Genomic DNA, 16,176 nt, shown 5'->3' on the forward strand with positions numbered 1-16,176 from the left:
TAGGTGTCAATTCCGTATTTTATGTTAGGCTTAGACGCCTCGAAATTTATCTAGACCTTTATATACATTTCTTATATTTATGGTCTTAACTTGCACCTTCGCCTTAAAGGCCTAAATAACGGAATGTTTTAAAAATAAAAACACGCGACGCGAGAAAATAAAAACGCGTCACACAAAACATTAGCAATATCCGGAGGTTGACACTTATCTCGTAAGATAAATATTATATATTTATGACAGAAATCCTTTTGAAGTCGGATAAAAATTAACTTCATTAACCTTTCTTACCTGAAATTAAATATTCTTATTTAGAAGTTATAAGCAGCTGCATTTCAGAACATCCAATAAAATGTCGGGCCGCCACCTGGTGATGAAACTTGTAAGTAACTTGGCCTGACCTCGCCCGCGAAATTTAAAAATTGTAAAAAACACGTTGACTCAAACAAGCGCTATTTATTGCGTTTCTTTTATTTAAATTCCTACACTGGTTATGAAAATAAATTATTTCACATAGTTTTCTTCCTATGTCCAAAAAAATATAAAATGTACTTTAAAGAGAAATGGACGTTGAAATCTTAATTTAACGCGTAATAACTAACTTCCTGTGGAAATAATTTTACCAATTTAGTTTTATTGGTAAAGTTTTACAAAAGTTCGAAATTACACGTAAAACAATCGCTGTGTTTATGGCATCTCCGCAACTACAATTGTAGGTTCAAAAAACCCTCAAAGTACAAATACTTTTCACACGTAAATCAAACTATGGGTGGATAAAACGAAAAATCTGGAAGGACTAAAACAATATTTACACCATTTATAATTCTTTCAATTTAAATTTGAAATATAAGCATCTTTTTTTTCTCCCTCATCTTTTGTAATTTATTTTTCGTATGTACATATTTAACGTAATAGCTCAATAAACTAATTTAAAACGAAAACCCAATTCACACGCACTCCTTGAATGTGAATAACGTCAGACAATTTTTATTCCTTTTTTTTTCACTTAAAGGGTTTTCATTTTAATAATAAAATTATCCTTCCGTTTTCAACGTTTACTTAATAAAAATTGGACCACATTTTTCTATATATATTCGGGAATATATAAAGTTTTGTAAAAGATTCAAAAATTGTACATAGAAATTTCTCGATTTAAAATGATGACCGAATGGATAGTCGGTCTGGAATATTGAATTTTTTTTTATGAATGGAAAATTTTGTTCCGTTTAAGAAATGGAATATGGGGAAAAGGTTTCCTTTTAAAGTGGTTTTTTAACTTGTTTTATTTTAGCTTATCTCTTTGACTTGAAGAAACCGTGGAATACCCCTTTTTTCTTCCCTTTCTTTTCGTTCGAGTAAAGTTCGCCCTCGGAAGACCCATCCGAAGATGGTGTCCTATGCCTCATATCTAACGTGCCAGAGTTCTTAGTGTGGTATCCACCAGGAGGCATTGTTTTAGGTGGTAGAGACATGTGTCTTACAACATTGGCTTGCGATGGCATTCCTTTCTGGTCTTGATAAGACTGCAAAAAACAGATGGTCATATCAGTTAAGTACGGTTTTAACTAGGGCCAAACCGAAACGCCAGAGAGCGTCGACGGGAGAAATCGATGTTAGGCGTGAAGAGATGTTTCACAAGGCCAAAAAGTCACGATGGCAACTAGGAGCAACAAACACAACACCCCACACAAGGAGAACGCAATCCGTCAAAAGTCGTGGATTTTCTTGTGTACATTTTTCATTAGCTAGACGCTTTAGCGCCTGCTGCCGTCGGAAGGGGAAAATTCGGAAATTGTCTTCCCCCCCACCCGTAAAACGTTCAGCCTAAAGGCTCGTGACGCTCGTCCAATGAAATACGTACACAACCCTTCGTTAGCGTGTTTAAAGGCTAGCTGCGTTCTCCTTGTGTTTGTTGCTCGTAGATGGCAAGGTTCACCACGAAAAATATCGCATTATGGGCCACATAACAGTTTTAATTATATGGTGGGGCTACAGAATCGGGAAATTTTGGAAGCGGGAAGGTATGTCTGAGTCGCGTGATGGAAGGGAAGGAGCTAACTGAAATTTGGCATGAATTTTCAAACGATTTTGTGGCCGTTTAAGCCTAATTCGTTTTTTTGCGTCGCTCGCCGTCGCGTCGTTTTCACTTTTGCGAAAATCAACATTTACTCAAAAGATAGGACGTTGAAAGAAATACTAACCTGTCTAAAAGAGGCGTTTTCTCGGCTTCCTTGGTTCTGACGGTAAACTGGAGGAAGTAATTAAGAATTATTTAAGTATGTGTATAAATTAAGCGCTTTTCAACTAACATTAAGCCAAACAAGCATATTGGGAGTAGATAATGAAATGTACACTCACGCTGTCTTTCTTGTTCATTATCGGAGGCAAATTTTAAATCGTCGTCAGATTCTTCCACTCTGGTCTTACCTCGATTAGGCGGAGGGTTGTCGGGGAGGGGAGGTGGCGATGCGGGGTTAATTGGTACTGCTTCTAGTTAAGGGGTTTAATGGTAAATTAGAGTTAATCGCAAATAAAAATAAAATTCCGCAAAACAAACTTAAAAAAGCCCAGTAATTATATCACCAAGTGTTTTGGAATTTCTTCTCAAGCTAATTGTTACTGAATTAAGCGTGAAAACTTAATAATCTTTAAATTTATGGTCTTACTTTCGTAAGGCACAGAATCTTCGGGTAATGTCGAATCTCCGTTGTTGACTGTTCCCCCGTTGTTGACGCCATTTTGGTGGTTTCCAGACGCGTAATTAGAACCTCCTTCCGGGGAGCTCCCTGGAGTGTAGACGGGTGCTGGTCTCGTGGGTGACGTCTGGAATTGTTGTATCCTAGACTTGACGGAAACCCGGTTGTCGAATGGAACCGGTTCGGAAGATCCACGATTGAGTGGCGCCCGAGGAGGAATAGGAGGCTTTGAAGAATTATATACTTCGTCAGACGCCGAGTTGAAGTTGGTAGAAGAATTGTTGGGACTATGTTGATTTCCTCCATCCGGATACTTCGATATCCCCGAGTTGCGATGCGATTCCGGGGAAGATGTTCGACTAGACGCGCTAGACGTGGCATTACCCGTCACTTCCGGCATATCGGGTGCTGCCCAAGTGTTGCGCCCTTTTGAGTGAAAATAAAAATGTTTCGAATATATTTCTATTAGTTTAAAAATGACACGTTCTTACCTTTCATATGAGCATCGTAGCTCAGTAGCTGCATACTAGGAGGTAGGGAAGCGTGAAAAGTTATTTTATCCAACCATTCTTGCAAGTGTTTCTCGTCAGATGCCATGAACAGGAATTCAGCCCCGTCCGATAACTGCACTCGGAAAACGTTCTTTTTCTTGGTATAGTCTAAAGCCCTGGAACATTTCGCCTGAAGTAAATTTACTGGTGGAGCCGCCGCCACGTTGTCAATGAAGCCATCTTTATCTTTGAAGAAACACAGAAGTTGGCCACATAAAACTGTATAGTAAGTCTTCCAAGACCTGATAGTCGCTCTTTTGCTTCCGCTTTGCAGTTCTTGTTTACGATCTAGGAAGCCTTCAATGTCCACCGGAGGAAGGTCGTCCATCGAACGAGGCCTGTTATGTCCCGAAGCAGCTTGGTTGGCTCGCCTCCTGGTGGTGAAACTAGGCGTTCTCTTCGGTTTCTTAGTTCTTTCATCCAACTTAAAGCTTTCCGATCTCTTGATACCCAGCAGATTCTCCTTCTTACTAGGAGTCAAACTTTCAACCCTCATAGAACCGACCCTCATCATGGGCGTTAATGGTTTATCACTGGAGTCGTTCAAAGACTTCTGGCTGGCGGCCCTGAACATCATTCCGTGCGGACGAATCTCGGGAACTTCCGTTTTGCTGTCACCATTGGTAATCTCCATATCGTCGCTAGATTTGAAAACAATTTCTTGAGTGCGGCGTCTTTCGTCCTCCCTTTTCCTTTCTTGCAAGATTCTTTGCTGTTCTTTCTTTTTCATGGCGTCGACTCTTTCTTGTTCTCTTCTTGACACCTCCTGTTTCTTCTGTTCCTCTTCCTCCAATTTCAATTTCCTGAAGGCCTCTTCAAGTTTGGTGATCCTTTTGAGGGCGTTGAACTTGTCCTCTTGGGACTCTATTGTTTTTTGGAAATCTTCGTGTTTCCTAATCATTTCCTCGACGGTGGTTATGGACTCTCCGTAGTACTTGTCTTTCAAAATACCCTCTCTACTTTGAATCCAAGCCTCTAGCTGATCGGCGTCTCGTTTAAATAGTTGAGTATCCAAACTCTGTTCGTAAAGTAGCTGCCGCTTTTTCCACGTCTGCAAAAGATTCTCGATCGCCCGATCCAGCCTTTGAACTTTTTCTCTAATTTCGTCAGCCATAAAATGACCACCGGCGATCAAAGCTTCGCCCTGATCATGGAATTTAGTAAACGCGTCCAATCGCGTGTCAATTTCCGCCTTGTACTCTTTGTGCCTATCCAACAACGCCTCCGCCGCGGCCACATCCTGGCCAAGGTCGCTCGAAGTAATTATGGCCATAGTTTCGTTGGCCCAAGCCATCAGTTCCCGGTATTCGTCAAAGTACGCTTGAAGTTTTTCGGCTTGACTTAGCCTATTATTTCTTGAAGCGGAATTTTCCAGCAGTTGATTCCACGTTTCTGACACTTCTTCGTGTTTGGCGTCGATGTGTTCTCTGGCGTCGGGGAACTGCGTGGCCAAACGACGGGCTTCTTCCACCAACATGACCACTTGCTCTTTAACGGCAGCTAGATCGCGTTCGAATCCTTCGTGATGTCTCATTAGAGCCTGAATACTTTCGAGATCCTGACCATAATCTTCGTTCAGCAGCGTGGATTGTTTCTCGTGAATCCAGCAGATGGTTTCGTCGGCGCTTCGATCGAAAGTGTGTACTTGTTTAGCTCCCATCAGGGCGTCTTGACGAGAGTGGGTAATATCGTTTAAATTTTTCCAAAATTTCGATATCTCCGCGCTTTTAGCTTTGATTGAATCGGACTGCGGATGATTCTCGTTGATTAACGATTTAGCCGTGTTTTTAATAACGGTAACTCTGTCTTCGTTCGACTGCAAGGAGTTTGTGAATGCTTCGAACTTCTGAATGAGAATTTCTACATGCTCCACGTCTTTTCCGTAGTCTTCCGAACTAGCCACGATCATTTGGTCTTGAATCCACGTCGAGACTTCGTCGCATTCTCTCAAGAACGCGAAGAGTTTCTTACTCTCAATGAGCTTACGTTCGCGTTCGTCAACTAGAACTTGCAGTTCTTGATAATGAGCTTCCACTTCAGCTTGCTTCACTCTAATATTCTCCCCGTCAAAATGTCCTCTTTCGATTAAGCCTTGACTGAGTTTGGAAAGTTTCAAAATGTTACTTTGGAAGTTGCTTATGTCTCTGTCTAAGCCATCTAATTTCTTCATCAAGGATTGCACCGAATCTTCGTCTCTTCCCAGGTCGCTACTCAATAAAGCCGGTCTCTTTTCTTTCATCCAGGATTCTGCCTCGCTGGCTTCGGAATAAAACGTCTGCGATTCTACAGCGTCTAAAAGCCTCAGTCGACGAACACTGGCCATGTCCTTCAGCCCTTGTAGTTGACCTTGAAGTTCTTGAAGTTTGGTTTCGACGATGTTGGTCGCGTAATGATTACTTCTGATCATCTGACGTCCTTTGCTAGTAACGGTGGCGATAAGTGGTTCGTGAGAATGAACTTCCGATTCCAAAGCGACGTGTTTCTTTTGCAAGTTCTGCACGGAGTGCAGACTAGTTCCGAGCTCGGTGGATGAAGCCATCGGTTCCTTCTCTTTAATCCACAAGATTTCGTCTTCAATATCTCTGTAGAACTGATAAAGTAGGAGTGCGTCTTCTAAGTTCTCCCTCCGAATCTGCATGGGTTCGTGGAGCGTTTGATATCGGTTTACGAGAGCGAGAGACCTTTCTTGAATTTCGTCTTTCATGAAATGATCGCAAGTTTGGAAGCTCGCGGCCAAGTCCTTCACTTGCTCTAGATTTTCTGCGTGATTGTTAATGTCAGTCTCTAGCTGCTGGTGTTTCTTCAGGAGATTTTGTACCGACGTTAAGTCTTTTCCGTGATCTTCGCTTTGAAGCTGATTTTCGACGTCATCCATCCAGTGATCCAAGTCGTCGAACATTCGGGTCACCAACAAAGCTTGATAGGCGTCTTGAAGGCGTTCTTTCTTCAACTTGGTGTTATCTTGAAGTTGTTGCCATAGGGCTTCCAGCTCCTGAATTTTAGTTTGAATTTCCATGGAAGCGAAATGGCCGGCACCGATCAGTTTCTCACCTTCGTTAAGTACGGCGTCGACTCTACCCTTGTTAGCGGACAGTTCAGCGTCGAAAGCGGTGTGCTTTTGGATTTTGGTCAACAGATTAGTCGGATCTCTGTACGATTCGTCAGTGGCGACCTGCATTTTTTCGTGAATCCATCCCACAACTTCGTAAATGTTCCTCAAGAACTGTTGCAACTGTTTCGATTCTTGGAGTTTTCTCTTTCGAATCAACGCCCCTTCTTTTAGACGATCTCGTCTTTGGGCGATTGCCGCGCAGCGAGCTTGTATAGCTGCACTATCGTAGTGTTTAGCAGCCACTAACGCCATCGACGATGACTCGAACTGTTCTATACGATCTGCTTGGGCGACCATCGTTTTCTCAAAGTTTTCGTGTTTCCTCAACAAAGTTTCCACACTACTCATCGAATCCTAAATAAATATACGGCAGACATGAAATTATGAGCTACCGCAACTATGCTGTATAAACTACGCAAGACAAAAGTATTTAAGGTATATCGACTTACTCCAAGATCTTCATTATTAAGGAACGCTTCTTTGGACGCCAACCAGGAATCGCATTGTTCAGCCTGTTCTTTAAAGACTTGAAGTTCGAGACATTGCGTCAGTTGATGTTTTCTAGCTTCCCAAGCTTGTGTTAAAGTCATTCTCATTTCTTCCAATTGTAATAGGGTCTCTTCGAGAATGTCTTTCGCTTTATGTTTCTGTTGCAAAAGAGCGTGACCGTATTCCTTCAAAGAACGGAACACTTCTTGTCGACCGTCGATCTCAGCCTTCCTTTCCTCATGAAGTTGAAGCATGCTTTGAGCCTCAGGAATATTCGACGCCAGTTCTCCAGACGTCATACGTTTAATCATGTCCGACACCCAAAGTTCGAGTTCCTTGTGATTGGACAAGAATTTGTGTAAAGTATAGGCACTCGATAGCTGCTGTTTCTTAGTTTGACACAAATTCGTTAATCTTCTCCAATTGTCCTGCACTTGGTTAACCTTCTTCCGAATTGGAGATGATAGTTCGGGATATTTCTGCACGAGTTTCTTCGTGTCTGAATCGTGGTCCTTCAGTTTCCTTTCAATCGCCGCGATTTCCAACTCGGTCGTTTCTTGCTTTCTTTGTAGGGCTTCGACAGTTTGCAAATTCTTGGATTCGTCTTCAATGGACAACGACGATACTTTTTCATTAATTCTGTCGTCTGTGTCATCCACGTCCCTGTTGAAGGCGTGAATTTCAGAGGCGGCTGCCAATTTCTCCCTGTACTGTTCTAAAGCTCCTTGGAGAGATTTCCATCTAAAAATTAGGGGAAAATGTTACACCGCTATTAATAATAAAAAATGTTAGGCAGCCTTACTTGTTAATTAAATCGTCCCGCCTCTGCTGAAGCGACCTTGTATCGGAACGCCCTTGTCGAATAACTTTATCGGCCAAGGCATTTACATTCTTAATTCTAGTTTCATCCACTCGCATATCAGAATCTACGTCATTCAATTTACGTTGTAGGGAGAGACAATGTTCATAGTCTTCGCCAGTCTCCCCAGCTTGGACCATCATTTCCTTATCTCTGATCCAAGCTAATATCTGCTCAGATTGATTGTTAAATTCCAGAATGTCTTGGGCTTCTTCCAAACCACGACCTCTACTGGCAGAGGCGTCTAAGAGTTGGTTCCATTTGCCCAGAAGGTGCTCGAGTTGGCTGTGAATTTCTGGAGCGGCTTCGTGGCGTTTTGCTAAAAGTCTTTCTCCAGTTTCCTTAATTCCAATAATGCTGTCCTTGTGAGCGGTTAATTCCGCTTTGAACGCTTGATGCTTCTGGAGTTTCTTCATCTTATCTTCGAGAGACGTCACTTCCGCCTTAGCTTCTTCCACATCGAGGTTCATTTTCTTATCATTTATCCAAGTTTCAGCTTCACCAGCGTCTCTTCTGAATTGGGCATACATTAGCGCGTCAGCTAGACGTTGTTTTCTATTTCGGCTCATCTCTTTCACTTTGTTCCTTCTGCTCGTTACTTCGTCGATTCTACTCCTAATTAGGTCACTTGCAAAGTGATTTTGCTGAATCAGTTTGGTGCCCTGGTCCTGAAGAGTTGAAAGCTGAAATTTTCACAAAAATGGATTCAATACACGAGACATAAGTGGTGAAACCTAGTCAAAGTAAAAATACCTTTTCATCTTGAGCATTCATTAGTTTCTCGAATTCTTCATGTTTCTTGGCTTGAATGGCCACTTCTTCGACAGTCGTTCCTACGTCAAAGTTTCCCAAGTAAACTTCTTGTTGACTACTCAATGTATCCAACTGCTTAGCATCTCTCTGGAACCATTGCAAGCTTTCCAATTGATCAAAATAGTCCTTTTTCCTTTGCCAGGCTTGATGAAGGTTTTCTCGAACTAACAACAACTGCTGAATCTTGTCGTTTATTTCTACACTGGCGTAGTGTTGAGCGTCGATCAAGTTTTGACCCTCTTCCATGACAGCGCTAAAAGTATCTTCCCTCGCTTCAATCTCAGCTTTTAGTCGGTCGTGTTCGACTTTAAGCATCTGCGCCGCGGCGACATCCCGAACTCTTTCTTCAGTTTGCAATAAGGAGCACACACCGGAAGCCCATGTTTCCAAATCTCGAGCTTGCGACAACAGCTTTTGCAGCTGAAGGGACGCGTCTAGCTCGTTGTGACGTTGACTGCAGCGTTCTTGCAATGTATTCCAGTTCTCAACAATAATGTTTTGCTGTTCTTGGATGTGTTCGGCGTTTCCTCCAGGGTAAGCAGTTTGCAATCTAACACTGTCGTCCACTATTACCTGAAGCTGAGCTTCGAGGGCAACTAAATCGTTTTCAAAGCCATCGTGCTTCCTTATTAAACTCTGCACAGAGCGAAGATCTTTGCCAAGCTCACTCTGAATGCTGGAATACTTCTCTTGGATTCGGAACTGAGCGTCAGAGACATCTCTATTGAATCGATGTATTTCGCCAGCCGCTTGAAGTTTTTGGTCCCTAGCTTTGATATGCTCCAGCAGTTGATGCCAAGCGAGTCTGGTTAAGAGTCAAATTTTAATCCTAAGATTAAGCCTAAATCTTTACGCATTATTTATAATAATTACCTCAACTGCTCTTGCCTCTTTTCAATTTCACCAGAGTAAGGGCTATCGGCAGAAATAAGTTTTTTGCTGAGGTCTTCGATTTGGGTGAACCTATCAAGCCCGGATTCAACTCTGTGGCGGAAGTCGTTGAACTTACTCTGAATAACAAGTAAATGTTCGTAATCTTGGCCATAATCGTCAGACATGGCACTCTGCATTTCTTCATTGATCCATTGCTCAAACTCGTCAGACTCTCGGAAATATTCGTGCTGGTTTTTAATTTCCATCAGCTTCTGACGCCTAACGTTGGCCAATTTTTGCAGATTTCTCAAGCCTTGATTGATCAATTGCTTTAAAATGTACAGGGAATATTAACCAAGGTCGAAAATGCCATAAAACCTTCCTAACCATTCTATTGCTGATAACTTTAGTGTCAGGGTGGCTGTCATCTATCATTTTCTGAGCCTGTGTTCCTATTTCCGTCACCAGACCAGAATAGGTATCTATTTCCAATTCCAATGCTTTGTGTTTCGTCAGAAGTTTAATCGAAGCGTCTTCATCCTTTCCATAATCGTTACTGGACACCATGTCAGTTTTCTCATTCATCCAAAGCTCAACTTCATTGGCTTCAGAGAAGAACTAAATGAGGGGGAATTTTGTAAAGCAAATATTAACAGAATGATTAAGGGTAGGGTTTAGCTTACGTGTTGAGCTTTGAGGGACAAATCAAGCTTCTTTTTCCTTTCAGCCGCCTGATCATTTAACTCCTGCCATTTGTCTTTCAATTCCTCCAATTTATCTTTGACTAAATCTTTGGCGAAATGACGCTGATTTACCAATGTTTCGCCGTTTGAGACTGTTTTATCAATCATGGGCTGGTGACCTTCAATTTCTCTTTCCAATTTCTGCGAAAGAATCGTACGTCATAAATTGCCCTAGAATTACCGCGAATCAAAAATTTGTTAATTACTTGATGTTTCTTGTAGAGATTTTGAGAATCAAAGAGACTCTGTCCATAATCGGTGGAAGTCGCTAATGGCCAATGCTCGCGAATCCACTGTAGTTCTGTATCAACCTCGAAGTTGAATTGGTGCAGTTTGAGGGATTCTTCAAGTTTATGTCGCCTTTCTTTTGCAGGCCCCTTTAGTTTCGCTAACCTTTCATTCACGCCTTTGGTTGCTTTGAGAATATTGGGTGCGTCAAAATGCCCCTGTTGGGCCATATCTTTGCCCAACTTCGACAAATCGTCCACCTTAGTTTCCCAAGTGGCAATTTCATTCTCCAACACTTGGTGTTTCACCATAAGGTCTTTGACGCTACGAAGGTCGTTCCCAATATCGTCTGAGGATAGGGCGTTTTGTAATTCCTCCAGTTTAGTTCTGGCATCTTCCAAAGTTCTATTGTAGGTGTGTTGGGCGACTGCTTGACGAAGCTTGTGGCCTTTATCAATTGTTAAAGATCTCAGTTCTTCCCACTGCTTATTTAGCTTTTCTAAGAGGTTCTGCACGTCTTGGGTGGCGTAATGGTTGTCCAACATCAATCCTTTACCAGTCTAAGTACGAATTTATTTTGTTAGGTTCAATATTTAAGATACATAACAGTCGCCAGTTAACTTACATCATTGATAACTAGAATTCTTGCTTCATTGGCCTTAAGTTCAGCTTCAAAGGCTTCGTGTTTCTGCAGTTTCCTTTCCAAATTAGTTAGATCCCTGTAAGACTCATCAGCGGCAGTTTTTAGCTTCTCTTGAATCCATGCTGACACTTCATCCGCTTCGGCTTTGAATTCTTGAAATAAATGGGACGCGAGCAGCAATCCCTTCCTCTGAAGAGCTTTATCTTTGACCACTTGGCGTCTGGCCAAAACCTGGCGACGGCGTTCGTCAATGCTAAGAAAACGTAATAGTCAAGTATTATTCTTGATAGTTTTGTCATTTAGTAAAACACTCACTATTGGCTTTCATAATGCCTGGCGATAATCAACTTGTCCGCCATTTCACTGAAAGACTTCAAACGATCATGTTGAGCGACTAGTGTATTGATAAAATTCTCGTGTCGTTTGAGCAATCCTTCGACGTCATCCAAGGTCGTCTGTGGATCAAACACAAATTAAATAACGTTCTAATGGATGGTCCGAATCCGTCAGTCTTACCCCTAAAGCGGCATAGTCCAAGAAGGCATCGTGACTATTTGTGATGCTGTCGATCTGGTCAGCTTCCCTGTTAAATAACTGCAAGTCCATGCACTGTCTTAGCCAGTCGCCTTTTTCAGTCCATCCCCGATGGATCGCGTCTTGTTCCTCTTGTAGCTGAAATAATGTGGCCTCCACTTCTTTGGATTCTGGACTTTGCTGTTTTAAAAGTTTGGCACCTAACTCCTGAATATCTGAAAACCTAGAAAACACGGTTTGCAGACACGTAAGTTAATTTCTCTAGAGAAATGACTGAATGAAATGGACATACTCGTCTTGATGGGCTTTAATATCATCTTCTAATTCCCCGTGGTCTTTCAAGAGATTCTCGGCAGTCACCACATCGCGGGCTGGTTCGTCATTATTTAGGGCTTGTTTCACCTCACTAACCCAAGCTAACAGACTTTTGGTTCCGTTTCGGAATATTTGCAATCCCAAGGACTCATCCAGTCTGCTTCTTCTTTCAGCCGCTTTTGCCTATGCAAATAAAAGGATTTTTTTTATTATTATAAAACCAGGAGTCTCAAATGAAAGAGAAAGAAACCTTACTTTAACAGTATCCCAAAGCTCTTGGAGTTCTTTTTGTCTAGCTGTGACGTTCTTACGTTCAGAAGGATAGGATGCTTTAACACTATACAATTGATTTGGTAATTATTAAAAAAGTCCAAATTGATAATAGTCATTACCAAAACTTACGAATCTGCCAAAAGATTGACCCTGTTGAATTTTTCTTCAACTGGAGCTAGTTCCCTTTCCAAATTCTATGGATTATAGTGATCGAAATTAGTATTATTTCGGTATAACCACAAAACTCTATTAAACCGTGGTTAATACGAACTTGATGTTTTCTTTGAAGAGCTTGAACGGTTTTCATGTCTCTGCCAATTTCATCAGAGTCCATTTTTACTACTTTTTCCATCATCCAATCGCGTGCTTCGTCGCAAGTTCTATTAAACAACTCAACCCTGGTAAACAATGAAAATTTAAGTTCATCTGGCCACTGTTAATATATTCTTTCAATTCGATAATGCATACCCTGTAGCTCCTTCAAGGCTTCTTTCTTTCTCAGTCTTTAATTTATTCAGCCTGTTATAACGATCGTGGATCTGTTTCTGCCTCGCCTTAATGGCTGGTAACTGACTATGTTTATTAACGGTAAAGTCTTCGACCAACGCGTCAATGTTCGCTATTCTTTTACTACTGGCGGATAAGTCGGTGAGGAAATTCTGGATATGTGCAAAACAATTTGTTAGAATTCAATAGGAAACGGGACCACATCAGTTCAGACGGATCGCTACCAACCTCAAACTTCTTCTTCATAACTTCCACACTTTCAGTTGGATCGTGAGTGGTTAGCATCTTTTCTTTATCTTTCATCCAGTTTTCAAAATCGTCGCATTCACTGTAAAAGCCAAACAAGTTGATCGAATCATCCAAAAACAGCCTTCGTTCCTGAGAATGGTGAATTAGCTTGTTGTATGTAGCGTTAATGGCTTTTTGTCTTTGCTCAACCGATTCGCTTTCGGGTTTGCTGTTGGATCTTTTAAGCGGTTTTCCTTTGACTTCGGAACGACTAGGAGACGTTTTGGCAGCGACCGCCTTCTTTTTACGAACGATTTGGGGTTTCATGACAGTTTCCTTGACGCGCTTCTTCTCTGGAACTTTGACTGTCCGTTTGGTAACTTTCTTTACAATTTTGGGTTCGACCTCCCTGACGTAAGATGCGGGAATGAAACCGTCTTTGTTGTCTCCTTTTCGAACTTGCCACCAATCGTTATTAGTCTTTTGAAGTAAAATCATTACCTCCCCCTTTTGCATTTCCATTCCTTGTCCGCTAAACGAGTACAACGCTTTGACTTGAGGTACTGGTCGGTCTTCAACTAGGTCTTGAACGACATCGCGTTGGACGACTTTCTCAACCCACTCTTCAACCGGAACCATCACCACTTCTTCCACCCATTCCTCTGGTTCTGGTTCTTCAGGGACTGCTTCGAATATCTATAGAATAGGACGAATACTGTTACTATTTCTTCGCAGCCCAGATAAATAATAAGTTAATACTTACGTTGATGTCGGCTATTCCCGATTTGATCATATTATCCGCTTGCTCGTTAAGCCTTTCGATGTCGTCACTATAAGCCTTAATTTCTTCGTCCAAACGACTGTGCCTTTGAAGCAAAGCTTGGGCGCTGGGTTCGTCCGAACCGTAATCGGTACTGGACACCAACGGCATTTTCTCCCGCATCCAAGATTCGGCTTCATTAGCGTCGGCGTGATACTGATGGGCTTCGATGATGTCCTCGAGTTGTTTTTGCTTCACCTTGGCCAGTTGGTGCAAGTGCTCCCAATTGGTGTTCAATTCCTCGATACGTTCTTTCACATCGGGACTTTGCGGGTGTTTCTGGGACAGCAGTTGTTCGCCGACCTTCATGACGCGTTGAGAGCGCGGCCAGCGAGTTCTCATTTCATCCTCCATACTCTTGTGCTTCTGTTGTTGAGACAGGGCGCCCAGCAAGTCTTTCCCGCCAACGACGGCTTTGCAAATACGTTGACTTTCGACCACCCAAGCGTCTTCTTCCTCGTGATCGCGGACAAATTGGTAATACACGCGGGATTCCTCCAACTTATCCCTTCGCATCTTTCCGTGTTGCTTCAGCGAATCGTACTCGTTGTTCAGGGTGTTCAGTTTCGATTGAAGAATGGGCGCTTCTTTGACGCCTTCTTTAATGAAAGGAACGGCGGCGTTGTTCAATTTCTTAATGGTCTCTCCCTGAGAAGTGATGTGGGCTTCCACCAGGCTATGTTTCTGCATTAAATCTTCGACTGATAACAAATGGCGCCCGTAATCGTCGGATAGAAGGCTTCCCTGTTGGGGGAAAAAAGAGGACATTTTAAGGAAAATCGCGTTTTTGGTCTGGGAGTCAAAAATGAAAATACCTTCATTTCTTTAATCTCATCCGTGATGGTATCAATTTCTCTCAGCATACTCATAAGCTTACTAAAATTCGTCAGGTTAAAACGGTGGTTCTTGAGCAATTCCAACAACTCGCGCCATTTTTCCAGTATTTCGCATTCTCTTTTCTTTATCTTCTCTTTGCCGTGGTAATTTTCTTTGACTAATTCGTCGGCCATCGCCGTCAAATTATGGAAACGTTCCTCCTACAATCGCAAGTATTAATTATCGTTAAGTACTTTAGATGAAGTAAGTAATTACTTACTCTAGCGAGAATGTCGGCGCTTATCGCTTCGTGTTTCTTGACGGTGGCTTCAACCTGCGACATGTTGGACCCGTACCTCGGATCCGATAGCACCTGAATCATTTCTTTGAGGTAATTTTCCCTCAGCACACTTTTGCGTTCGAATCGGTAGGCCAAGTTGGCCAACTTCTCCTGACGGACTAACTCCGCCCTTAAGGCGATTTCCCGGTGATGTTCCGCCTTTTCCAGAGAGTCCCAGGCCCTTTCGATATCGTGGGCTAATTTTCCCTCCGCGGGAATATACAGCGGTTGGCCAAGGGCTTTCTGTTTGGTCTGAATAGCGAATAGTAAGGCTTCGATATCGCTTCTTTCTTGGTATCTGCTCGAGATAAATACGGTATTAAGAATGTAACTAAATGTAAGTTAATAATTAAAATTCACAAATTTGTATGACCAAACATTTTTGGCGGTCTTCAAAGAAAGTCATTAGGCGCTAAAGGATGTATCTTAAACCGTAAATATCCACACCTAGATGACTGATATCTGTTTCTAACCATGATTATGTTTTATTTTGGGTAAAGAAAAAAAAACCTATTCCGCTAGACGCGTTCGCGACACAAAGCTATCAGATTTTCACGTTGAGGTACATCCATTAGGGAAGGTAGTTAGTTATTAAATGACTCCACACATAGCTATCATTTATTAAACGCGCTAACGGACACCACACTTATGGAAATATAATTATAGACTTATGACAGTATGTTCTAATGGACGGCTATCTTACTTTAGAGGTTTTTCAATGGTTCTATATTCTTTAAATTTGAGCAACTCCCTCTGAATCCCCTCTAAGGCGTTGGGAAAATCTCGATCGTTTAATTCGTGTATTTTCTGCTTAATCCAATCGAGAAGCGTAGTCGTGAAAGTTTCGTAGTTATTTTTCAGCTTATCGGACTCCATCATTTGAGCTACAATCTACGATACAAAAATGTATTTACACAAAAGTAGAATGGAATGAAACCTCATTAATCCGACTTACATTGGCGATTCTACGACCGCCTTTCATCTCGTTTTTCATCCTGGCAAAGGTGTGATAGTAGGAAGCCACGTAAGTAATGACCGACTTCTCGTCGGGTTTATTCGTGTCCACATCTAAACATTTAATCTTGTTAAGTTATGGAATTTGACTTGGACGATATTTGGCCCATACCGATAATTTACCGGATTAACGCACCCGATATGAAACGCGAAATTAAACCGTTTTTTGGTCTGTACCGATAATATTAAAATATAATTCCTGTAAAATATGTTTACCTGTACGCTAGCCAATATTAAATTAAACCGTATACCGATATTGAAACCGAGATGGAACGTAAAATCAAGAACTAAGCTAATCTATCAAACGAACCCCCTCTCCATTTTT

General features: G+C 41.9%; 1 protein-coding gene across 4 annotated transcripts in view; it reads right to left on the bottom strand.

Moving 5' to 3' along the window:
• Nucleotides 1-605: 605 nt before the first annotated feature.
• Nucleotides 606-16,176, bottom strand: part of kst (spectrin beta chain, non-erythrocytic 5 kst) — a 57,144-nt gene continuing 41,573 nt past the window's right edge. For 2 of the 4 annotated variants that reach the window (XM_090154350.1, XM_090154351.1), the window contains exons 7-32: nt 15,793-15,905; nt 15,541-15,728; nt 14,778-15,135; nt 14,497-14,718; nt 13,625-14,425; nt 12,862-13,557; nt 12,595-12,785; nt 12,398-12,524; nt 12,256-12,320; nt 12,109-12,190; nt 11,831-12,036; nt 11,521-11,761; nt 11,320-11,459; nt 10,987-11,257; nt 10,340-10,921; nt 10,074-10,274; nt 9,778-10,008; nt 9,391-9,719; nt 8,458-9,322; nt 7,648-8,387; nt 6,806-7,586; nt 3,185-6,710; nt 2,664-3,119; nt 2,356-2,487; nt 2,199-2,245; nt 606-1,520 (exon numbers count right to left, since the gene is read on the bottom strand). In XM_090154350.1, coding sequence (XP_090010476.1) covers nt 1,290-1,520; nt 2,199-2,245; nt 2,356-2,487; nt 2,664-3,119; nt 3,185-6,710; nt 6,806-7,586; nt 7,648-8,387; nt 8,458-9,322; nt 9,391-9,719; nt 9,778-10,008; nt 10,074-10,274; nt 10,340-10,921; nt 10,987-11,257; nt 11,320-11,459; nt 11,521-11,761; nt 11,831-12,036; nt 12,109-12,190; nt 12,256-12,320; nt 12,398-12,524; nt 12,595-12,785; nt 12,862-13,557; nt 13,625-14,425; nt 14,497-14,718; nt 14,778-15,135; nt 15,541-15,728; nt 15,793-15,905 — 11,822 coding nt within the window. In that variant the 3' untranslated portion in view covers nt 606-1,289. The remainder of the gene's footprint in view (nt 1,521-2,198; nt 2,246-2,355; nt 2,488-2,663; nt 3,120-3,184; nt 6,711-6,805; nt 7,587-7,647; nt 8,388-8,457; nt 9,323-9,390; nt 9,720-9,777; nt 10,009-10,073; nt 10,275-10,339; nt 10,922-10,986; nt 11,258-11,319; nt 11,460-11,520; nt 11,762-11,830; nt 12,037-12,108; nt 12,191-12,255; nt 12,321-12,397; nt 12,525-12,594; nt 12,786-12,861; nt 13,558-13,624; nt 14,426-14,496; nt 14,719-14,777; nt 15,136-15,540; nt 15,729-15,792; nt 15,906-16,176) is intronic. The other 2 variants (XM_090154352.1, XM_090154353.1) reach the window with 2 other exon arrangements.

This window comes from Leiobunum rupestre, chromosome 7 (assembly GCF_980474605.1).
Source record: "Leiobunum rupestre chromosome 7, qqLeiRupe1.1.hap1, whole genome shotgun sequence".
NCBI lineage: Eukaryota > Metazoa > Arthropoda > Arachnida > Opiliones > Sclerosomatidae > Leiobunum > Leiobunum rupestre.